Below are 25,130 nucleotides of genomic sequence, written 5' to 3' on the forward strand. Positions count from 1 at the left end.
CCGGTTGTCTCACGGTTCTTGTCTACACCTGGGCCTAGCTCGACTGTCTTTGTTGGCGTGGCTCTTGAGTCACCCCTCAAAAAGGTCTAAAGGTTCTCCCGCTCTGTCGTTCAGACCATGTCAGTGCGCGGGAACCAGCCTCGCTCGTATCTATTACCGAGTGTGGCATACTTGCTTCCAGTGAGTGGTGTGCTCCAAGACACCATGATCCTCTGGTTTTTTGGTGTTCCAGAATCCTTTCCTTTCGCCAAGCTGGATTAGATCTCGGATGCCTTGCTTCTCTCAAGGTGCAGGTCTCTGCTCTGTCAGTCTGGTTCCAGCGACTGATTGCTCTATTGCAGGGATGGGGAATCTTCTGCCCTCCAGCTGTTGTTTTACTACACATCCCAGCATGCCCTTCAACAGTTTTACCATGAAACTGTAGCAAGGCATGCTGGTATGTGTAGTTCAACAGCTGGAGGGCCGAAGGTTCCCCATCCATACTCTATTGCCTGATATGCGTACCTTCTTTCATAGGGTACTGTGTATTCAGCCTACCATGTCCCACCAGTGGCTCCATGGGATTTGTCTCTAGTTCTCAGTGCATTACAGAAGTCACCGCTTGAACCACTAGATTCTGTTGACCTCAAACGATTAACAGCAAAGACACTTACCCTTTCTGCTGAGGCTATAGTCAAAAGGAAATCAGATTTGGGAGCGCTTTCCTGCCGCTTCCCATTTTTGATCTTTCACCATGACAGAGCGGTCCTTCGGACAATTCAGGGTTGTCTCCCCAAAGTGGTATCTGACTTCTATCTTGATGAAGAAATTGTAGTTCCAGCCTTCCAATCACCTAACCTTTTGATCGGTGAGGCCTCTTTGGATGTGGTCCTACATGAACCATGCTAGTTCCACCAGGAAAATGGATTCCCTCTTTCCCCTTTATGGATTCCATAAGCGGGGCTGGACAGCTAACAAACACTCTGTCCAGATGGCTTCGCATAACTATCTCACAGGCTTACACGCAAGCTGACCTTCCTGTGCTGGATGCGGTCTCTGCTCATTCTACTCGCTCTTTGGGACCTTCGTGGACAGCCTGTCGTGGCTGGTCTGTTGAACAACTATACAAGGCAGCCACGTGGTCCTCTGTCCACGCGTTTCTTAGGTTCTATGCCTTTGATGCGTTTGCCTCTCGATGCTTCTTTTGGAGGCAGAATTCTCCTCTCGGCGTAGGAGCGTTCCCTCCCTAATTCAACTGCTTTGGGACGTCCCCAGCATATTTCCTGTGGATTCCTATGGACCATGAAGAAGTAAATAAGAGTTATGGTAAAACTTACCTTTGCACCATTCTTCTGTTCTCTCCAGCTCCTGCCTTGGGCTTGTTAACTAAACTAAAGAGCCTGAGCTGTGGGCATGGTATGAGGGAGAAGGACCAGTGCATTTTAGGCGCTCTAAAAGCTTAACTGTTCAGTGCCTGATCCTGGTCTCCACCATCATACACCAGCTTTATCCCTGTGGATCCTATGGACCTCAAAGAAAAAGTTAACAAAGGTAAGTTTTACTATCTCTTATTTTTAAGACATTTCTGTCTCAATCGCAACTGTTCTCTTATACTCTCAGCTTTAGTTATTTATAGACAATGCTTTATTCTAAAGCTCATTTCAACTTTATTAAACCAACATAAGCTTTCAATGTGGCAAATTACACTCCAGCATCTTAGTTATTAGAATTCATCATGTAAATACTGTTATAAATATACCAATTCAACTTCATACAGGAAACATCCATATTTCCTTACCGTTATTTTATTCGCAGCAGATGGGCGCAAAAGCAGAAATATCGTGGAAGGACATCTCGTTTTATCTCCAGATGGGGAAATAATCGATAATGACGGTAGAGGAGATTCTCCAGGGGCAACCCCTGTTACACCAATTATACAGCCAGTATTTCCGGATGCAGCGATCTCATCTCTTCCCTCTGATCCTGAGGAATCTTCATATAACTTTGATGTTGGCACATCTATTACAGAACTTAAAGCAGATAAAATATTTCCCTGTCCTATAGACTCTACATATTTTACACAGGACACAAAGGTTATTACAGATCAGCCAACTAATATAGATCGGAAACCCTTTCCATGTTCTGAGTGTGGGAAATGTTTCATGCACAAAGGAGATCTGGTTAGACATGAGAAAATTCACACGGGCACGATGCAATTTTCCTGTACTTGGTGTGGGAAATATATTACGCACAAATCCGTTCTGGTTACACATGAGAGAACTCACACAGGTGAGAAACCATTTTCATGTTGCGAGTGTGGGAAATGTTTTACACATAAATCAGCTCTCGTTAGGCATAAGAGAATCCACACAGGTGAGAGGCCATATCCATGCTCTGAGTGTGGGAAATGTTTTATGAATAAATCACATCTGGTTACACATCGGAGAACTCACACAGGTGAAAAACCATTTTCATGTTCTGAGTGTGGGAAAAGTTTTAAAGAGAGGTCAGAGCTTTTTCAACATCAGAAAACTCACACAGGTGAGAAGCCATTTCCATGTTCGGAGTGTGGGAAATGTTTTAGAAACAAATCAACACTTATCAGACATCAGAGACTTCACACGGGAGAGAAACCATTTTCGTGTTCGGAGTGTGAGAAAAGTTTTGCACACAAATCAGATCTGGTTACTCACCAGCATCATCACACAGGTGAGAAACCCTTTTCCTGTACTGAGTGCGGGAAATGTTTTGTTCACAAATCAGCTCTTGTTAAACATCAGAGACTTCATACAGGTGACAAACCATTTCCATGCTATGAGTGCGGGGAATGTTTTACACAGCAATCAAGTCTTATTACACATCAGAGACATCACACAGGTGAGAAACCATTTTCCTGTTTGGAGTGTGGGAGATGTTTTGCGCATAAATCAGCTTTTGTTAAACACCAGAGAATTCACACAGGTGAAAAGCCATTTTCCTGTCTGGAGTGTGGGAAGGGTTTTATACAAAGATCAAGTCTTCTCACACATCAGAGATCTCACACAGGAGAGAGACCATTTTCATGCTCTGAGTGTGGAAAATGTTTTATGCAGGCACCAGATCTTGTTACACATCGGAGAATTCACACAGGTGAGAAACCATTTTCCTGTTTGGTGTGTGGGAAGTGTTTTACACACAGTTCAAGTCTTGTTACACATCAGAGAACTCACACAGGTGAGCAACCATTTTCCTGTATGGAGTGTGGGAAGTGTTTTAAACAAAGTTCAAATCTTATTGCACATCAGAGCTCTCACACAGGAGAGAGACCATTTTCATGCTCTGAGAGTGGGAAATGTTTTACACAGAAATCCAATCTTGTTACACATGAGAAAACTCACACAGGTGAAAGGCCATTTCCATGTTCTAAGTGTGGGAAATGTTTTGGACATAAATCACATCTCGTTACACATCAGAGAACTCACACAGGTGAGAAACCATTTTCTTGTTCTGAGTGTGGGAAATGTTTTGCTCAGAAATGCAATCTTGTTATACATCAGAAAACTCACGCAGGTCTAAAGCCATTTCCATGTTCGGAGTGTGGGAAATGTTTTGGATATAAATCAACTCTTGTTACACACAAGAGACTTCACATGGGTGAGAAGACGTCTTAATGTCATTGTAGGAAATGACAGAAATCAAATCCAGTTAAGGCAAACGTTATTCTGACACGTGCAGAGGGAAAACTTTGTGATTACATGTGAATCCTATTTAATCTGAAGAATAAATCGCACCTGACCCCTCACATTGTTTGTGTTAGTTGTGTTGCTTGTGTTTTGTATTACTGATCTAATTGTATTTTTGTGATTTTTTTTTTTTTAAGATGTTATGCTCTAATGGAGGGAAAAGGAAGGAAAATTATTTTGAATAGTCTGTTATGGAATAAGATCACACAAACATTTGGAGAACATCACAGTGCCCAATTAATTAATTGGATTTAATCAATAAACCATAGCTCGTTATGGAATTCACGGGCAATTCAATCTGACAGCTGACACGTTTCTGCGCTGTAGTCTGAAGTTTCATCAGGGAAGTAATTTTATTTATATAGCGCTCTTTCTCCAAACAGGACTCAAGGTGCTTTACAGACATCAAAACAAACATACTACAGAAGATTAATACAGCAATACACAGGCCACACAGGCATAAAAATGAAAACCTAAAATGCATAGAGTAATCATAATGCAGGATGGGTGTAGGCATTTTGGGTAATAACTTCCATGGGCTGTGTATTCCACCCTCACAGGGTACCAGGTGCGGCAGCCATCTTCGGCGCACAGCGTAGGATTACCCTGGGTGGAATAGTCCAGCCCTAGAAGAGATGACACAAAATGGGGGTGATTGCAGCATCCTAACATTCAGAGTAGGGTGCAAACAAAACTATCAGGTCCGTGTATTTTCATCCCATCCACAAGCGTACCAGATGAGGCAGCCATATTGGGCGCACTAGAGAGGTAACACTGGGAGGTAAGCCATACATGGGCCCAATGCATACATGGAAGAACGGGCACTTGTGTAGTCATATGGTATAACCTGTATGAACAATCCACGTTAGGCACATGTTGCCCGCAGAAGAACCACCAGAGGCCTCCATTTGGGGTACACTGTTGCTGCTGGCAGGGTGAGCAATCAGTGGAGGCACACCTCACAGGAATACCACACGGTGGGATGGAAGTATGCAGTAAGTGTTTTCTCTTACGTCCTAGAGGATGCTGGGGACTCCGTAAGGACCATGGGGTATAGACGGGCTCCGCAGGAGACATGGGCACTATAAAGAACTTTAGAATGGGTGTGCACTGGCTCCTCCCTCTATGCCCCTCCTCCAGACCTCAGTTAGATCCTGTGCCCAGAGGAGATTGGGTGCACTACAGGGGAGCTCTCCTGAGTTTCTGATAAAGAATTTTGTTAGGTTTTTTATTTTCAGGGAGCACTGCTGGCAACAGGCTCCCTGCATCGTGGGACTGAGGAGAGAGAAGCAGACCTACTTAAGTGATAGGCTCTGCTTCTTAGGCTTCTGGACACCATTAGCTCCAGAGGGAGTCGGAACGCAGGTCTCCCCTCGCTGTTCGTCCCGGAGCCGCGCCGCCGTCCTCCTCGCAGAGCCGGAAGATTGAAGCCGGGTGAGTGTAAGAAGAGGTAAGTGCGCAGCGGTAACGCGGCGCGCCATTGCTCCCACACACACTAGCGGACACAGATGGGTGCAGGGCACAGTGAGGGCGCCCTGGGCAGCAATTAAACCTCTATATCTGGCATAGATACTGCGGAGGCAGTAATTCTTTAAATCCCCCGCCAGTTTGAGATATTTTGAGCGGGACCGAAGCCAGCCGCTGGAGGGGGCGGAGCTTGGTCCCTCCGCACTAACCAGCGTCATTTTTTCCACAGAGATCTGCAGAGAAGCTGGCTCCCCGGTCTCTCCCCTGCTGAACACGGTGACACAGGGCTGAAAAAAGGAGGGGGGGCACTTGTAAGGCGCAGTGAGTGTATTACACAGTAATTTAATATAAAAGCGCTATTATCTGGGACATTCGTTTCCAGTGTCAGTTGGAGCTGGGTGTGTGCTGGCATACTCTCTGTCTCTCCAAAGGGCCTTATTGGGGAACTGTCTCCTTATAACTATATCCCTGTGTGTGTGGGTGTGTCGGCACGAGTGTGTCGGCATGTCTGATGCGGAAGGCTCAGCTAAGGAGGAGGTGGAGCAGATGATTGTGGTATCGCCATCGGCAACGCCAACTCATGATTGGATGGACATGTGGAATGTTTTAAATGCAAATGTGACCTTATTACATAAGAGATCGGACAAAGCAGAGTCCAGGGAAAGAGCAGGGAGTCAATCCACGGCTTTGGCTGGGTCACCGGGCCCTTCTGGGTCTCAAAAACGTCCCCTATCCCAAATAGCAGACACTGATACCGACACGGACTCTGACTCCAGTGTCGACTACGATGAGGCGAGGTTGCACCCAAGGGTGTCAAAAAGTATTCATTATATGATTATTGCAATAAAAGAGGTTTTGCATATCACAGATGACCCCTCGGTCCCTGACACGAGGGTGCGCATGTATAGGGTAAAGAAATCTGAGGTAACCTTTTCCCCCATTTCATGAGCTTAACGAGTTATTTGAAAAGCTTGGGAAACTCCTGATAAAAAAACTGCAGATTCCCAAGAGGATTCTTATGGCATATCCTTTCCCTGCACAGGACAAGATACGTTGGGAATCCTCGCCCTCAAGGATCCTGCTGATCGCAGACAGGAAACTACTGTAAAGTCTATTTATGCACATACAGGTGCTTTGCTCAGACCGGCAATAGCATCGGCATGGGTGTGTAGTACAGTTGCAGCTTGGACAGATACCTTGTCAGCTGACCTTGATACCCTAGATAGGGATACCATTTTATTGACCATAGGCCGCATTAAAGACGCAGTCTTATATATGAGAGACGCTCAAAGAGACGTTGGGCTGCTGGGTTCGAGAGCCAACGCCATGGCGATTTCTGCTAGGCGCGCCCTGTGGACTCGCCAATGGACGGGTGATGCCGACTCAAAGAAACATATGGATGGTTTGCCATACAAAGGTGAAGTTTTATTTGGGGAAGCTCTCGCGGACCTGGTTGCCACAGCTACCGCGTGTAAATCTACTTTTTGCCTTTTGTTCCCCCATAGCAAAAGAAAACTCCACAATATCAGATGCAGTCCTTTTGGTTGCGTAAGTCCAGAAGAGGTCGGGGCTCCTCTTTCCTCACCAGAGGTAAGGGTAGAGGAAAGAGAGCGCCTGCTCTGGCTAGTTCCCAGGAGCAGGAGTCCTCCCCGGCTTCAACTAAATCCACCGCATGACGCTGGGGCTCCACTGAAGGAGTCCACACCAGTGAGGGCACGTCTTTGACTCTTCAGCCAGGTCTGGGTTCTGTCAGACATGGATCCATGGGTGATGGATATTGTATCCCAAGACTACAAACTGGAATTCGAAGAGGTGCCTCCTCGACGATTTTTCAAGTCGGCCTTGCCAGCTTCTTCCCTAGAGAGGGAAGTAGTGTTAGCTGCAATTCAAAAGCTGTATCAACAGCAAGTGATTGTCAAGGTTCCCCTAGTTCAACAGGGGAAAGGGTACTATTCGAACCTGTTCGTGGTCCCGAAGCCGGATGGTTCGGTCAGACCTATTTTAAATCTAAAATCCCTAAACCTGTACTTGAAAAAGTTCAAATTCAAGATGGAATTGCTCCGGGCTGTGATCTCCAGTCTGGAAGGGGGGGATTTTATGGTGTCACTCGACATAAAGGATGCATACCTTCATGTCCCCATATATCCTCCTCATCAGGTGTACCTGAGATTCGCTGTACGGGACTGTCATTACCAGTTTCAGACGTTGCCGTTTGGGCTTTCCACGGGCCAAAGGATTTTCACCAAGGTGATGGCGGAGATGATGGTGCTCCTGCGCAGGCAGGGAGTCACAATTATCCTATACTTGAACGATCTCCTGATAAAAGCAAGATCGAGAGATCAATTGCAGAAGAGCGTGTCGCTCTCCCTGAGAGTGCTACAACAACACGGTTGGATTCTCAATCTGCCAAAGTCACAATTGATTCCAACGACTCGACTATCATTCCTAGGCATGATTCTGGACACAGAACAGAAGAGTGTTTTTCTCCCGGTGGAAAAAGCCCAGGACCTCCAGAACATGGTCAGAGAATTGCTAAAACCAAAAAGAGTGTCTGTTCATCAATGCACTCGAGTTCTGGGGAAAATGGTGGCAGCCTACGAGGCCATCCCCTTCGGCAGGTTTCATGCAAGGACTTTTCAGTGGAACCTCCTGGACAAGTGGTCAGGGTCCCCTTTACTAATACATCAGAAAATAAGCCTGTCCCCCCGAGCCAGAGTGTCTCTCCTGTGGTGGCTGCAAAGTGCTCACCTTCTAGAGGGTCGCAGGTTTGGCATTCAAGACTGGGTTCTGGTGACCACGGACGCCAGCCTCCGAGGATGGGGAGCAGTCACACAAGGAAGAAGTTTTCAGGGCCTATGGTCAAGCCAGGAGGCTTGTCTACACATCAACGTACTGGAATTGAGGGCCATATACAACGGCCTACGACAAGCGGAGAATCTTCTTCGCGACCTACCGGTTCTGATCCAATCAGACAACATCACAGCCGTGGCTCATGTAAACCGCCAAGGCGGGACAAGGAGCAGAGTGGTAATGGCGGAAGCCACCAGGATTCTTCGCTGGGCGGAAAATCACGTAAGCGCTCTGTCAGCGGTCTTCATTCCGGGAGTGGAAACTGGGAGGCAGACTTCCTCAGCAGACACGATTTCCATCCAGGAGAGTGGGGACTTCATCAAGACGTTTTTACAGAGATAACAAGTCTTTGGGGATTTCCTCACATAGACATGATGGCGTCACGCCTCAACAAGAAGCTTCGGAGGTATTGTGCCAGGTCAAGGGACCCTCAGGCAGTAGCGGTGGATGCCCTGGTGACACCTTGGGTGTTTTCAGTCAGTCTATGTGTTCCCCCCTCTTCCTCTCATCTCAAAAATATTGAGAATCATAAGACAAAAAAGAGTGAGAACAATCCTCATTGTTCCGGATTGGCCTCGAAGGGCCTGGTATTCAGATCTTCAGGAGATGCTCACAGAAGATCCATGGCCTTTTCCACTCAGGGAGGACCCGTTACAACAGGGGCCCTGCGTGTTCCAAGAATTACCGCGGTTACGTTTGACGGCATGGCGGTTGAACGCTGCATCCTAGCTAGGAAAGGTATTCCGGAGGAGGTCATCCCTACTCTGATAAAGGCTAGGAAGGATGTGACGGCAAAACATTATCACCGTATCTGGAGGAAATATGTTTCTTGGTGTGAAGCCAAGAATGCTCCTACGGAAGATTTCCATCTGGGCCGTTTTCTCCACTTTCTACAGACAGGAGTGGATATGGGCCTAAAATTGGGCTCCATTAAGGTACAGATTTCGGCCCTATCTATTCTCTTTCAGAGGGAATTGGCTTCTCTCCCAGAAGTCCAGACTTTTGTAAAGGGAGTGCTGCACATCCAGCCTCCTTTTGTGCCCCCTGTGGCACCCTGGGACCTTAACGTGGTATTACAGTTCCTGAAGTCTTACTGGTTTGAACCTCTTCAAACGGTTGAATTGAAATTTCTCACTTGGAAGGTGGTCATGTTGTTGGCCTTGGCATCTGCAAGGCGGGTGTCCGAATTAATGGCCTTGTCTCACAAGAGCCCGTATTTGACCTTCCACGTGGATAGAGCAGAGTTGAGGACTCGTCCTCAATTTTTGCCTAAGGTGGTTTCTTCATTTCATATGAACCAACCTATTGTGGTGCCTGTGGCTACGGGTGACTTGGAGGATTCCAAGTCCCTGGATGTAGTCAGGGCCTTAAAAGTCTATGTAGCCAGGACGGCTCGAATTAGGAAAATTGGCGCTCCTGCTTCGAAGCAGACTATTGCTTGCTGGATCTGTAACACGATTCAGCAGGCTCATTCTATGGCGGGATTGCCGTTAACAAATTCAGTGAAGGCCCATTCCACTAGGAAGGTGGCCTCGTCTTGGGCGGCTGCCCGAGGCGTCTCGGCTTTACAGCTTTGCCGAGCGGCTACCTGGTCAGGTTCAAACACTTTTGCAAAGTTCTATAAGTTTGATACCCTGGCTGATAAGGACCTTGCGTTTGCTCAGTCGGTGCTGCAGAGTCGTCCGCACTCTCCCGCCCGGTCTGGAGCTTTGGTATAAACCCCATGGTCCTTACGGAGTCCCCAGCATCCTCTAGGACGTAAGAGAAAATAGGATGTTGGGCGCCCGTCCCAGTGCGGACAAAATCTGCAAGGCTTGTATATAGTTGTTGCTTACATAAGGGTTATGTTACAGTTGAGATCAGTCTTTCGCTGATACTGTTTTTTGTTCATACTGTTAACTGGTTGCGTATAGTCCAGGTTCTACGGTGTGGATGGTGTGGGCTGGTATGAATCTTGCCCTTAGATTAACAAAATCCTTTCCTCATATTGTCCATCTCCTCTAGGCACAGTTTCTCTAACAGGTCTGGAGGAGGGGCATAAAGAGAGGAGCCAGTGCACACCCATTCTAATGTTCTTTATAGTGCCCATGTCTCCTGCGGAGCCCGTCTATACCCCATGGTCCTTACGGAGTCCCCAGCATCCTCTACAGACTAGGAGAAAAAGATTTACCGGTAGGTTTAAAATCTTATTTCTCTGACGTCCTAGTGGATGCTGGGTACTCCGTAAGGACCATGGGGAATAGACGGGCTCCGCAGGAGACTGGGCACTCTAAAGAAAGATTTAATACTATCTGGTGTGCACTGGCTCCTCCCTCTATGCCCCTCCTCCAGACCTCAGTTAGAATCTGTGCCCGGCCAGAGCTGGGTGCTCCTAGTGGGCTCTCCTGAGCTTACTAGAAAAGAAAGTATTTATTAGGTTTTTTATTTTCAGTGAGCTTCTGCTGGCAACAGACTCACTGCTACGTGGGACTAAGGGGAGAGAAGCAAACCTACCTGCTTGCAGCTAGCTTGTGCTTCTTAGGCTACTGGACACCATTAGCTCCAGAGGGTTCGAACACAGGCACCTGTCCTCGATCGTCCGTTCCCGGAGCCGCGCCCGCCGTCCCCCTTGCAGAGCCAGAAGAACAGAAGCTAGAAGACGACGAAATCGGCGGCTGAAGACTCCTGTCTTCATTAAGGTAGCGCACAGCACCGCAGCTGTGCGCCATTGCTCCCAGCACACTTACACACTCCGGTCACTGTAGGGTGCAGGGCGCTGGGGGGGGGGGGGGGGGGGGGAACGCCCTGGGCTGCAATTGAGGTACCTTTGGCACAAAAACATACATATATACAGTCTAGCACTGTATATATGTAAAAAACCCGCCATTTTTTACATGAAATGCGGGACAGAAGCCCGCCACTGAGGGGGCGGGGCCTTCTTCCTCAGCACACCAGCGCCATTTTCCCTTCAGTACCTGCAGTATCCAGGTACAAGACGGGTTAAAAAGAGGGGGGGGGCACATAAATTTAGGCGCAAATCAATACAAAAAAGCAGCTATTGGGAAAATCACTTATTAGCAGTGAAAATCCCTGTGTTATATAGCGCTGTGGTGTGTGCTGGCATACTCTCTCTCTGTCTCCCCAAAGGACTTTGTGGGGTCCTGTCCTCAGTCTGAGCATTCCCTGTGTGTGTGCGGTGTGTCGGTACGGCTGTGTCGACATGTTTGATGAAGGTTACGTGGCGGCAGAGCAAGGGCAGATAAGTGTGGTATCGCCCCCGTCGGGGCCGACACCTGATTGGATGGATATGTGGAAGGTCTTAAATGACAATGTAAACTCCTTACATAAAAGGTTTGATGACGCTGCAGCCTTGGGACAGCCGGGGTCTCAGCCCACGCCTGCCCAGGCGTCTCAGAAGCCGTCAAGGGCTCATAAACGCCCTCTATCTCAAATGGTTGACACAGATGCCGTCACGGAGTCCGACTCCAGTGTCGACGATGATGAGGCACATTTACAGTCTAAAATGACCAAGGCCATCCGATACATGATTATTGCAATGAAAGATGTATTACACATTTCTGAGAGTAACCCGGTTAATACCAAGAGGGTTTATATGTTTGGGGAGAAAAAGCAGCCAGTGACTTTTCCCCCATCTGATGAATTAAATGAATTGTGTGAAGAAGCGTGGAGTTCCCCCGATAAGAAATTAGTGATTTCTAAGAGGTTACTGATGGCATACCCTTTCCCGCCAACGGACAGGTTACGTTGGGAAACATCCCCTAAGGTGGACAAGGCACTGACACGCTTATCTAAAAAGGTGGCCCTGCCGTCTCAGGATACGGCTGCCTTAAAGGAGCCTGTGGATAGAAAGCAGGAAGCTATCCTGAAGTTAGTGTATACACACTCTGGTACTCTACTGAGACCTGCTATTGCTTCAGCCTGGATGTGTAGTGCTGTAGCAGCGTGGACAGATACTCTGTTAGACGACATAGATTCCCTCGACAGAGATACTGTTTTGCTAACCCTGGGCCATATCAAAGACGTCGTCTTATATATGCGAGATGCTCAGAGGGACATTTGCCTGCTGGGCTTTAGAATTAATGCTATGTCCATTTCTGCCAGGAGGGTCTTATGGACTCTGCAATGGACAGGAGATACTGATTCTAAAAATCACATGGAGGTTTTGCCTTATAAGGGTGAGGAATTGTTTGGGGACGGTCTGTCGGACCTCGTGTCTACAGCGACAGCTGGAAAGTCCACTTTCTTGCCTCAGGTTTCCTCACAGCCTAAGAAAGCACCGTATTATCAAATGCAGTCCTTTCGTTCACAAAAAGGCAAGAGGGTCAGGGGTGTGTCCTTTCTTGCCAGAGACAGGGGTAGAGGTAAGAAGCTGCACCATGCAGCAAGTTCCCAGGAACAAAAGTCCTCCCCTGCTTCCACTAAGTCCACCGCATGACGTTGGGGCTCCACAGGCGGAGCCAGGTGCGGTGGGGGCGCGTCTCCGAAACTTCAGCAGCCAGTGGATTCGTTCACAGGTGGATCTCTGGGCTATACAAATTGTATCTCAGGGATACAAGCTGGAATTCGGAGCGACTCCCCCCCGCCGTTACCTCAAATCAGCCTTGCCAGCTTCCCCCATGGAAAGGGAGGTAGTGCTGGTGGCAATTCACAAGCTGTACCTCCAGCAAGTGATTGTCAGGGTCCCCCTCCTTCAACAGGGAAGGGGTTACTATTCCACAATGTTTGTGGTACCGAAACCGGACGGTTCGGTGAGACCCATTCTGAATCTAAAGTCCTTGAACACTTATATAAAGAAATTCAAGTTCAAAATGGAATCGCTCAGAGCGGTTATTGCAAGCCTGGAAGAGGGGGATTTTATGGTGTCGCTGGACATCAAAGATGCTTACTTGCATGTCCCCATTTACCCACCTCACCAGGAGTACCTCAGATTTGTGGTACAGGACTGTCATTACCAGTTCCAGACGTTGCCGTTTGGCCTGTCCACGGCACCGAGAATATTTACCAAGGTAATGGCCGAAATGATGATACTCCTTCGGCAGAAAGGAGTTATAATTATCCCGTACTTGGACGATCTCCTCATAAAGGCGAGGTCCAGGGAGCAGTTATTGATCAGCGTAACACTCTCTCAGGAAGTGTTACTACAGCACGGCTGGATTCTGAATGTTCCAAAGTCGCAGCTGATTCCTACGACGCGTCTGCTTTTCCTGGGCATGATTCTGGACACAGAACAGAAGAAGGTGTTTCTCCCGGTGGAGAAGGCCCAGGAATTAGCATCTGGTCAGGGACCTCCTGAAACCAAAACAGGTATCGGTGCATCACTGCACGCGAGTCCTGGGAAAGATGGTGGCTTCATACAAAGCCATTCCCTTCGGCAGGTTCCATGCAAGGATCTTTCAGTGGGATCTGTTGGACAAGTGGTCCGGATCGCATCTTCAGATGCATCGGCTGATCACCCTGTCCCCCAGGGCCAGGGTGTCTCTTCTGTGGTGGCTGCAGAGTGCTCACCTTCTCGAGGGCCGCAGGTTCGGCATACAGGACTGGGTCCTGGTGACCACGGATGAAAGCCTCCGAGGGTGGGGGGCAGTCAGGGAATAAACTTCCAAGGGCTGTGGTCAAGTCTGGAGACTTCTCTACACATAAATATACTGGAATTAAGGGCCATTTACAACGCCCTGAGTCAAGCAGAGCCCCTGCTTCGAAACCGGCCAGTGCTGATTCAGTCAGACAACATCACGGCGGTCGCCCATGTAAACCGCCAAGAAGCAGGATGGCAATGGCGGAAGCCACAAAGATTCTTCGATGGGCGGAGAATCACGTGCAAGCACTGTCGGCAGTGTTCATTCCGGGAGTGGACAACTGGGAAGCAGACTTCCTCAGCAGACACGACCTCCACCCAGGAGAGTGGGGACTTCATCAGGAAGTCTTCCAACTGATTGCAAATCGATGGGAACTGCCACAGGTGGACATGATGGCGTCCCGCCTCAACAAAAAGCTAAAAAGATATTGCGCCAGGTCAGGGGACCCTCAGGCGATAGCTGTGGACGCCCTAGTGACACCGTGGGTGTACCAGTCGGTATATGTGTTTCTTCCTCTCATACCAAAAGTACTGAGAATAGTAAGAAAGAGAGGAATAAGAACAATACTCATTGTTCCGGACTGGCCAAGAAGGACTTGGTACCCGGAACTGCAAGAAATGCGCACAGAGGACCCATGGCCTCTGCCTCTCAGACAGGACTTGCTGCAACAAGGGCCCTGTCTGTTCCAAGACTTACTGCGGCTGCGTTTGACGGCATGGTGGTTGAACGCAGGATCCTAGCGAAAAAAGGCATTCAGGATGAAGTTATTCCTACGCTGATAAAAGCTAGGAAAGACGTGACAGCAAAACATTATCACCGTATATGGCGGAAGTATGTTGCTTGGTGTGAGGCCAGGAAGGCCCCTACAGAGGAATTCCAGCTGGGTCGATTCCTGCACTTTCTACAGTCAGGGGTGACTATGGGCCTAAAATTGGGGTCCATAAGGGTCCAGATTTCGGCCCTATCCATTTTCTTTCAAAAAGAACTGGCTTCACTGCCTGAGGTTCAGACATTTGTTAAGGGAGTGCTGCATATTCAGCCCCCTTTTGTGCCACCTGTGGCACCCTGGGATCTTAACGTTGTGTTGGATTTCCTGAAATCCCACTGCTTTGAGCCACTTAAGACCGTGGAACTAAAGTATCTCACGTGGAAAGTGGTCATGCTGTTGGCCTTAGCATCGGCTAGGCGTGTGTCGGAATTGGCGGCTTTGTCATGTAAAAGCCCTTATCTGATCTTCCATATGGACAGGGCAGAATTGAGGACTCGTCCCCAATTTCTCCCAAAGGTGGTGTCATCGTTTCATTTGAACCAACCTATTGTGGTGCCTGCGGCTACTCGGGACTTGGAGGACTCCAAGTTGCTGGACGTAGTCAGGGCTTTGAAAATATATGTTTTCAGAACGGCTGGAGTCAGGAAGACTGACTCGCTGTTTATCTTGCATGCACCCAACAAGCTGGGTGCTCCTGCTTCAAAGCAAACTATTGCTCGCTGGATCTGTAGCACGATTCAGCAGGCTCATTCTGCGGCTGGATTGCCGCATCCAAAATCGGTAAAAGCCCATTCCACATGGAAGGTGGGCTCTTCTTGGGCGGCTGCCCGAGGGGTCTCGGCATTACAGCTTTGCCGAGCTGCTACTTGGTCGGGTTCAAACACATTTGCAAAGTTCTACAAGTTTGATACCCTGGCTGAGGAGGACCTTGTGTTTGCTCATTCGGTGCCACAGAGTCATCCGCACTCTCCCGCCCATTTGGGAGCTTTGGTATAATCCCCATGGTCCTTACGGAGTTCCCAGCATCCACTAGGACGTCAGAGAAAATAAGAATTTACTCACCGGTAATTCTATTTCTCGTAGTCCGTAGTGGATGCTGGGTGCCCGTCCCAAGTGCGGACTCTCTGCAATACGTGTATATAGTTATTGCTTAAATAAGGGTTATTGTTATGAGCCATCCGTTGAGTGAGGCTCAGTTGTTGTTCATACTGTTAACTGGGTAAGGTTATCACAAGTTGTACGGTGTGATTGGTGTGGCTGGTATGGGTCTTACCCTGGATTCAAAATTTCCTTTCCTTGTAATGTCAGCTCTTCCGCACGCAGTTTCCCTAACTGAGGTCTGGAGGAGGGGCATAGAGGGAGGAGCCAGTGCACACCAGATAGTACCTAATCTTTTTTTTAGAGTGCCCAGTCTCCTGCGGAGCCCGTCTATTCCCCATGGTCCTTACGGAGTTCCCAGCATCCACTACGGACTACGAGAAATAGAATTACCGGTGAGTAAATTCTTATTTTTTTTTTGTTTTTAAGAAGAAAGCACATGGTGAGATCACCTTTGTAGGTAAACAACGAAAGGATGGAAATTATCCTGGTCTATTTGGAGCAGTACGAGGGGGGGGGGGGTTTGTATGAGAATGTGGGGAGCACAGTAAAATCTGACGAAAATAACCCTGCTGAGCCTGGCTTTGGTGCTTCCAACCCCCCCAGTGCTCCCTGCCGACCTTGAGGGGTAAGCCTGTAAGGCACTACTGATGTTCTCTGCCAGTAGGTTAGTGGGAGTAGTCCTGGTGATTTCATTGCAGAGGTTTGGTGAGTCCCCATTATGTTCCTGAAATCTTTCTTGATGGTGTTCAATGTTTGTGCAACTGTTTTTTTAACTGTTCCTTTTCAAAACGCTTAGAGATAGGAACGCTTTGAGTATTGGAACGCACAGCTGTGCATGGTTGAAGCTACAGATATACTATGGTAAATTGACACAACTACAGCTGGGGCAAATGTCCCACTAATCAAAGGGGTTAAATTACACAGTGTTTGACTAAGCAAACACCAGCCCAGTCTGCCTTCATTAAATATGCGCCACTAACCAAAATTTGAAACACAGGTAATTTAAATTACAAACAAATCCAGAAATCACAAAACTATCTAACAAATGGTTTGAACATACATTTAGTAAAGAGATGTTTTGCAAAGGTTCAGATTGCAATAGGCAGATTACAGGTTGAGATTTGAACATACATTTAGTATAGAGATGGTTTGCAGAGGTTCAGATTGCAATAGGCAGATTACAGGGTGAGATTTGAACATACCTGAGGATGAGAAGAAAAGGAAGATGTTACGTCCAGACCAATGCAGGATAGCTGTTTTTTTAACTGTTACTTTTCAAAACGCTTAGAGATAGGAACGCTTTGAGTATTGGAATGCACAGCTGTACTATGGTCTAAAATAGGTGGCTTTAATCCAGTGTGTCATTATTACATTACTAATATACAATCTCGGCTGTGAATTCTGGTGTCTGAAGATGCCTCTGACTATGATGTAAACATGGGGGCATGCATAGGAGCAGATGATCCTTCTCAATCTCCCTGTTAGATTCTCAACGCTACAAGTTGGAATCTTCACACCCACCTGTTCCTGTCTCAGGGTTCTATCAAGTTCCATCCACATCAGTTCTAATGGGGCCAAGAACATATTAAGACAGGGTCAGTCTTTTAGTCAAAAGATTTGTGAATGGGAGGAGTCTTTTTAAAGTCCCACACCCCTAAATATATAATCTATCAGAGAGAGGATCACCAATCATCGTACACTATTAACCCTACCAACCTGAAGGAGAGGATTATGTTCACAGCCCATAAACCCACTCTCGCCTATTCCTTAATAGTTCTTCATTTCTTGTGTTATAGTACTGATACAGTTTTCTACCTGATATAGTTTTAATATATTAGACAAGTGGTTCTTAACTCCATCCTCTAGTTATCCCAACAGGTCATGTTTTCTGTTTTTTTCTTTAAACAGATACAGATGAGTTAACTTATTTTGCTGGGTTATTAATCATACCAGCTATTTCCACTGACAGAAATCCTGAAAACATGACCTGTGGTGAGAACCTGAGGACTGGATTTGAGAATCTCTATGATAGATAAGAAGTAAAGCAATGTACTGTAATTGAGTAATATTGCTAATGAGCTGTATCCATACAGGCGCTCCTGACATACTTCCAAGGCAGTGGTCCTCAAACAAGGTGCCCTGACAGGCCAGGTTTTAAAGATATCCATGCTGTAATTCGTATCTTTCAGTTTGATTATGCCATCTGTGCCCAAGCATGGATATACAGTACTTAAAACCTGTTGGGGTGTCTTGAGGACTGAGTTTGGGAAATGCGGCAGTAAAGCCTGCACACATCTTTTAGCTCCTATGGCATCATGCTCTAAGTTGATGGTTGCCTGGTTTTTATTCCCTAAGTTTCTTTAAGACATCCTTATCTGTGCCTGAAGTTCAGTAGCCAGTTCTTGAGTTCTATGCCAAAGGTGAGTGGGATATTTTGAAGTGCCAGTAGAGTGTCTGGGCACTCCTCTGGGGTCACTGGTGGTCTTTCCACTGCAATAGCAATCCCTTCAGTGGTATCATGGGTTTAAAATGCCCCTAAGGGGGGCATTTCCTTTTTGGGTGCAGTTAGTAGCACATACAGTATATGAGGCATTTTGCAGTTGATATCATCAATAACAGGCTGGATTCTTCACAGTACAGAGGGAAAAAGATGCAGGTGCACTATCTCAGACTAGCTCAACCTGTAGTAACCAGAGGCATTTAGCATAATCCTGGCCAGGGCTATGAGCTTACCCACCAAGCCAAGGTAACCTCTCATTGGGTAAGTCCCTAACACTAGCTACAGGGGTTCAGGTCCCCCCAGCCAGACAAACCCAGAGCATCGCATGAGTGATACATTAATGAGTTAAGTAGGTAAGAGCAGCAGTAATGTGAGGAGTGAAAGAAAATGGTGTGAAAGTGTTACACATATATAAAACAACTATAAGTGCCATCGTGGATTAAAGTGAATGTTAGATTGTGATGCCCTGAGGGTGTCCAGCCTCGGCAGATCCAGGGAGCCCTTTCTTTCACTCCTCACATTACTCACACATGCAGCAGCAGCTGCTCCTACCTACTTAACTCTTTATATGTATCACTCATGCGATGCCCTGGGTTTGTCTGGCTGGGCGGCTTTGGGGTGTCCTGCCCCCCGGACCTGAACCCCTGTAGCTAGTATAGTCTATAAAATGATAGGTAGTAGCTGCTTGGTGGGTCATTCCATGTCCGTTCAACCAGGCGTGTCCACCACCCATCTCAGATTTTTGCAAAAATTTTTTAGTTAAGAGAGAGAGGATGTAAAAAAAAACTATTTCTCTTACGGCCTAGAGGATGCTGGGGTCCACATTAGTATGATGGGGGTATAGACCGTTCCACTAGGAGCCATTGACACTTTAAGAGTTTGAGAGTGTGGGTTGGCTCTTCCCTCTATGCCCCTCCTACCAGACTCAGTTTAGAAAATGTGCCCGGAGGAACCGGTCACAGCTAAGGAAGCTCTCCAGAGTTTTCCTAGTAAAATGTTGTTTCTCTAACGTCCTAGTGGATGCTGGGGACTCCGTAAGGACCATGGGGAATAGACGGGCTCCGCAGGAAACTGGGCACTCTAAAGAAAGATTCAGTACTATCTGGTGTGCACTGGCTCCTCCCTCTATGCCCCTCCTCCAGACCTCAGTTAGAATCTGTGCCCGGCCAGAGCTGGGTGCTCCTAGTGGGCTCTCCTGAGCTTGCTAGAAAAGAAAGTATTTTGTCAGGTTTTTTATTTTCAGAGAGCTTCTGCTGGCAACAGACTCTCTGCTACGTGGGACTGAGGGGAGAGAAGCAAACCTACTCACTGCAGCTAGGTTGCGCTTCTTAGGCTACTGGACACCATTAGCTCCAGAGGGATCGAACACAGGTACCTAACCTTGATCGTCCGTTCCCGGAGCCGCGCCGCCGTCCCCCTCGCAGAGCCAGAAGAACTGAAGCAGCAGAAGCAAGAAGACATCGAAATCGGCGGCAGAAGACTCCTGTCTTCACTTAAGGTAGCGCACAGCACAGCAGCTGTGCGCCATTGCTCCCACAGCACACGCACACTCCGGTCACTGTAGGGTGCAGGGCGCAGGGGGGGGCGCCCTGGGCAGCAATTAAGTACCTTTTGGCAAAAATAGACATATATACAGCTGGGACTGTATATATGCCCGAGCCCCCGCCATTTTTTACACAAGAAAGCGGGACAGAAGCCCGCCACTAAGGGGGCGGGGCCTTCTTCCTCAGCACTAACCAGCGCCATTTCTCTTCACAGCTCCGCTGGAAGCAGCTGCCCAGGCTCTCCCCTGCAGTATCCAGGTACAAGAAGGGTAAAAAGAGAGGGGGGCACATAAATTTAGGCGCAAAAACGTTATAATCAGCAGCTACTGGGTGGACACTAATTACAGTGTAAATCCCTGAGTTATATAGCGCTATGGTGTGTGCTGGCATACTCTCTCTCTGTCTCCCCAAAAGCCTTTGTGGGGCCCTGTCCTCAGAGCATTCCCTGTGTGTGTGCAGTGTGTCGGTACGTCAGTGTCGACATGTTTGATGAGGAGGGTTACGTGGAGGCGGAACAAGTGCAGATGAATGTGGTGTCGCAGCCGTCAGGGCCGACACCTGATTGGATGGATATGTGGAAGGTCTTGAATGATAATGTAAGCTCCTTACATAGAAGATTTGATAAGGCTGAAGCCTTGGGACAGTCAGGGTCTCAACTCATGTCTGATCCTGCAGCTCAGAGGCCGTCAGGGTCTCATAAGCGGCCACTATCTCAGCTGGTTGACACAGATTTCGACACGGAGTCTGACTCCAGTGTCGATGATGATGAGGCAAAATTACAGCCTAAAATGACCAAGGCCATCCGTTACATGATTATTGCAATGAAGGAGGTATTGCACATTGCAGAGGAAAACCCTGTCCCTGACAAGAGGGTTTATATGTTTGGGGAGAAAAGACAAGAAGTGACTTTTCCCCCTTCACATGAGTTAAATGAATTATGTGAAGAAGCGTGGGGTTCCCCTGATAAGAGAGTGGTGATTTCCAAAAAGCTACCGATGGCGTATCCTTTCCCGCCAACGGACAGGTTACGCTGGGAATCCTCCCCTAGGGTAGACAAAGCGCTGACACGCTTATCTAAGAAGGTGGCCCTGCCGTCACAGGATACGGCCGCCCTAGAGGATCCTGCGGATAGGAAGCAGGAAGCTATCCTGAAGTCTGTTTATACACATTCTGGTACTCTACTGAGGCCAGCCATTGCTTCGGCCTGGATGTGTAGTGCGGTCGCAGCATGGACAGATACTCTGTCGGAGGACATAGATACCCTAGACAGGGACGCTGTTTTACTAACCCTGGGGCATATCAAAGACGCCGTCCTATATATGCGGGATGCCCAGAGGGACATTTGCCTGCTGGGCTCTAGAATAAATGCAATGTCCATTTCTGCCAGAAGGGTCTTATGGACTCGGCAATGGACAGGGGATGCCGACTCTAAAAAACACATGGAGGTTTTGCCTTACAATGGTGAGGAATTATTTGGGGACGGTCTTTCGGACCTTGTGTCCACAGCCACAGCTGGGAAGTCAAATTTCTTGCCTTATGTTCCCTCACAGTCAAAGAAAGCACCGTATTACCAAATGCAGTCCTTTCGTTCTCAAAAAAGCAAGAAAGTCAGAGGTGCATCCTTTCTTGCCATGGGCAGGGGTAGAGGAAAGAAGCTGCACCAGGCAGCTAGTTCCCAGGAACAAAAGTCCTCCCCGGCTTCCACTAAATCCACCGCATGACGCTGGGGCTCCACGACTGGAGCCAGGAGCGGTGGGGGCGCGTCTCAGAAATTTCAGCCACCAGTGGGTTCGCTCACAGGTGGATCCTTGGGCTATACAAGTTGTGTCTCAAGGATACAAGCTGGAATTCGAGGTGACGCCCCCTCACCGTTTCCTAAAGTCGGCCTTGACAGCTTCCCCCACGGAAAGGGAGGTAGTGCTGGCGGAAATTCACAAGCTGTACATCCAGCAGGTGATAATACAGGTCCCCCTCCTTCAACAAGGAAGGGGTTATTATTCCACGATGTTTGTGGTACCGAAACCGGACGGTTCGGTAAGGCCCATCTTGAATTTAAAATCCCTGAACATTTATCTGAAGAAATTGAAGTTCAAAATGGAATCGCTCAGAGCGGTCATTGCAAGCCTGGAGGAGGGGGATTTTATGGTATCTCTGGACATGAAGGATGCTTACTTGCATGTCCCCATTTATCCACCTCATCAGGAGTACCTCAGGTTTGTGGTACAGGACTGTCATTACCAATTCCAGACGTTGCCGTTTGGCCTGTCCACGGCACCGAGAATATTTACCAAGGTGATGGCGGAAATGATGGTGCTCCTTCGGAAGCAAGGAGTTACAATTATCCCAAACTTGGACGATCTCCTCATAAAGGCGAGGTCCAGAGAGCAGTTGCTGATCAACGTAGCACACTCTCAGGAAGTGTTGCGTCTGCACGGCTGGATTCTGAATATTCCAAAGTCGCAGCTGATTCCTACGACGCGTCTGCCCTTCTTGGGCATGATTCTGGACACAGACCAGAAGAAGGTGTTTCTCCCGGAGGAAAAGGCTCAGGAGCTCGTGACTCTGGTCAGAGACCTACTAAAACCAAAACGGGTATCGGTGCATCACTGCACGCGAGTCCTGGGAAAGATGGTGGCGTCATACGAAGCCATTCCCTTCGGCAGGTTCCATGCGAGGATCTTTCAGTGGGATCTGCTGGACAAGTGGTCCGGATCGCATCTTCAGATGCATCGGCTGATCACCCTGTCTCCCAGGGCCAGGGTGTCTCTTCTGTGGTGGCTGCAGAGTGCTCACCTTCTCGAGGGCCGCAGGTTCGGCATACAGGACTGGGTCCTGGTGACCACGGATGCAAGCCAGTCACTCAGGGAAGAAACTTCCAAGGGCTGTGGTCAAGTCAAGAGACTTGTCTGCACATCAATATCCTGGAACTAAGGGCCATATACAACGCCCTGAGTCAAGCGGAGCCTCTGCTTCGAGACCAACCAGTGCTGATTCAGTCAGACAACATCACGGCAGTCGCCCATGTAAACCGCCAGGGCGGCACAAGAAGCAGGGTGGCAATGACGGAAGCCACCAGGATTCTTCGGTGGGCGGAGAATCACGTGCAAGCACTGTCAGCAGTGTTCATTCCGGGAGTGGACAACTGGGAAGCAGACTTCCTCAGCAGACACGATCTCCACCCGGGAGAGTGGGGACTTCATCAAGAAGTCTTCAAGCAGATTGCAAATCGGTGGGAACTGCCACAGGTGGACATGATGGCGTCCCGCCTCAACAAAAAGCTAAAAAGGTATTGCGCCAGGTCAAGGGACCCTCAGCCGATAGCTGTGGACGCACTGGTAACACCGTGGGTATTCCAGTCGGTCTATGTGTTTCCTCCTCTTCCTCTCATACCCAAGGTACTGAGAATCGTAAGAAAAAGAAGAGTGAAAACAATACTCATTGTTCCGGACTGGCCAAGAAGGACTTGGTACCCGGAACTGCAAGAAATGCTCACAGAGGAACCATGGCCTCTGCCTCTCAGACAGGACCTGTTGCAACAGGGGCCCTGTCTGTTCCAGGACTTACCGCGGCTGCGTTTGACGGCATGGCGGTTGAACGCCAGATCCTAGCAGAAAAGGGCATTCCGGATGAAGTTATTCCTACGCTGATAAAGGCTAGGAAGGACGTGACAGCAAAGCATTATCACCGTATATGGCGAAAATATGTTGCTTGGTGTGAGGCCAGGAAGGCCCCTACAGAGGAATTCCAGCTGAGTCGATTCCTGCACTTCCTACAGTCAGGTGTGACTATGGGCCTAAAATTAGGGTCCATAAAGGTCCAGATTTCGGTCCTATCCATTTTCTTTAAAAAAGAACTGGTTTCACTGCCTGAGGTTCAAACGTTTGTTAAGGGGTGCTGCATATTCAGCCCCCTTTTGTGCCACCAGTGGCACCTTGGGATCTTAACGTGGTGTTGGATTTCCTGAAATCCCACTGGTTTGAGCCACTTAAGACCGTGGAACTAAAGTATCTCACGTGGAAAGTGGTCATGCTGTTGGCTTTAGCTTCAGCTAGGCGTGTGTCAGAATTGGCGGCTTTGTCATGTAAAAGCCCCTATCTGGTTTTCCATATGGACAGGGCAGAATTGCGGACTCGTCCGCAGTTTCTGCCAAAGGTGGTGTCATCTTTTCATTTGAACCAACCTATTGTGGTGCCTGCGGCTACTCGGGACTTGGAGGACTCCAAGTTGCTGGATGTAGTCCGTGCTTTGAAGATTTATGTAACCAGAACGGCTGGAGTCCGAAAGACTGACTCGCTGTTTATCCTGTATGCATCCAACAAGCTGGGTGCTCCTGCTTCAAAGCAAACTATTGCTCGCTGGATCTGTAACACGATTCAGCAGGCTCATTCTGCAGCGGGATTGCCGCAGCTGAAATCAGTGAAAGCCCATTCCACAAGGAAAGTGGGCTCTTCTTGGGCGGCTGCCTGAGGGGTCTCGGCATTACAGCTTTGCCGAGCTGCTACTTGGTCAGGTTCAAACACTTTTGCAAAATTCTACAGGTTTGATACCCTGGCTGAGGAGGACCTTGTGTTTGCCCATTCGGTGCTGCAGAGTCACCCGCACTCTCCCGCCCGTTTGGGAGCTTTGGTATAATCCCCATGGTCCTTACGGAGTCCCTAGCATCCACTAGGACGTTAGAGAAAATAAGAATTTACTCACCGGTAATTCTATTTCTCGTAGTCCGTAGTGGATGCTGGGCGCCCGTCCCAAGTGCGGACTTTCTGCAATACGTGTATATAGTTGTTGCTTAACAAAGGGGTAACGTCTAAACATTACCATCGTAATTGGAAGAAATATATTTCTTGGTGTGAATCCAAGAAGTTTCCTACGGTGGAGTTTCAACTGATACGGTTTCTCCTCTTCCTGCAAGCAGGTGTGGATATGGGCCTAAGGGTTGGGATCTGTGAAGGTGCAGATTTTGGCCCTCTCCATCTTCTTCCAGAAACAATTGGCTGCCCTCCCTGAGGTTCAGACTTTTTTGAAGGGAGTTCTGCACATCCAACCTCCCTTTGTACCGCCCACGGCACCTTGGGACCTTAGCGTGGTGTTGTAGTTTCTCCAGTCGGGTTGATTTGAACCTCTACAGGAGGTTGAGGTCAAATTTCTTACTTGGAAGGCAGTCACGTTGTTGGCCTTAGCTTCTGCTAGACGTGTGTCGGAATTAGAGGCTCTGTCCTGTAAAAGTTCTTACTTGATCTTCTACGAAGACAGAGCTGAGCTTCGGACATGTCAACAGTTTCTTCCGAAGGTTGTGTCGGCATTTCATATCAACCAACCTATTGTGGTGCCAGTTGTGACTGACTCCTCAATTTCATCAAAGTCCTTAGATGTTGTAAGTGTTCTGAAAATCTATGTGAAGAGGACTGCTCGTCACAGAAAATCGGACTCTGTCCTGTATGATCCCAAGAAAATTACTTCTAAGCAGACTATCTCTCGCTGGATCAGGTTCACTATCCACCATGCGTATTCTACGGCTGGATTGCCGTGTCCTACGTCTGTTAAGGCCCACTCTACTCGTAAGGTGGGTTCTTCCTGGGTGGCTGCCCGGGGTGTCTCGGCTTTGCAACTCTGCCGAGCTGCTAC

General features: G+C 48.3%; 1 protein-coding gene across 5 annotated transcripts in view; it reads left to right on the forward strand.

The window, feature by feature from the left end:
* The window catches only part of LOC134983156 (gastrula zinc finger protein XlCGF26.1-like), a 319,758-nt gene that overhangs the window by 42,168 nt on the left and 252,460 nt on the right, over positions 1 to 25,130 (forward strand). For 3 of the 5 annotated variants that reach the window (XM_063948903.1, XM_063948902.1, XM_063948904.1), the window contains exon 4: positions 1,795 to 3,760. The exons of 1 other annotated variant lie outside the window; for it this stretch is intronic. In XM_063948903.1, coding sequence (XP_063804973.1) covers positions 1,795 to 3,629 — 1,835 coding nt within the window. In that variant the 3' untranslated portion in view covers positions 3,630 to 3,760. Of the gene's footprint in view, positions 1 to 1,794; positions 3,761 to 25,130 lie in introns of those variants that run through there. One more of the 5 variants, XM_063948905.1, reaches the window with a different exon arrangement.

This window comes from Pseudophryne corroboree, assembly GCF_028390025.1.
Source record: "Pseudophryne corroboree isolate aPseCor3 chromosome 3 unlocalized genomic scaffold, aPseCor3.hap2 SUPER_3_unloc_1, whole genome shotgun sequence".
NCBI classification, from domain to species: domain Eukaryota; kingdom Metazoa; phylum Chordata; class Amphibia; order Anura; family Myobatrachidae; genus Pseudophryne; species Pseudophryne corroboree.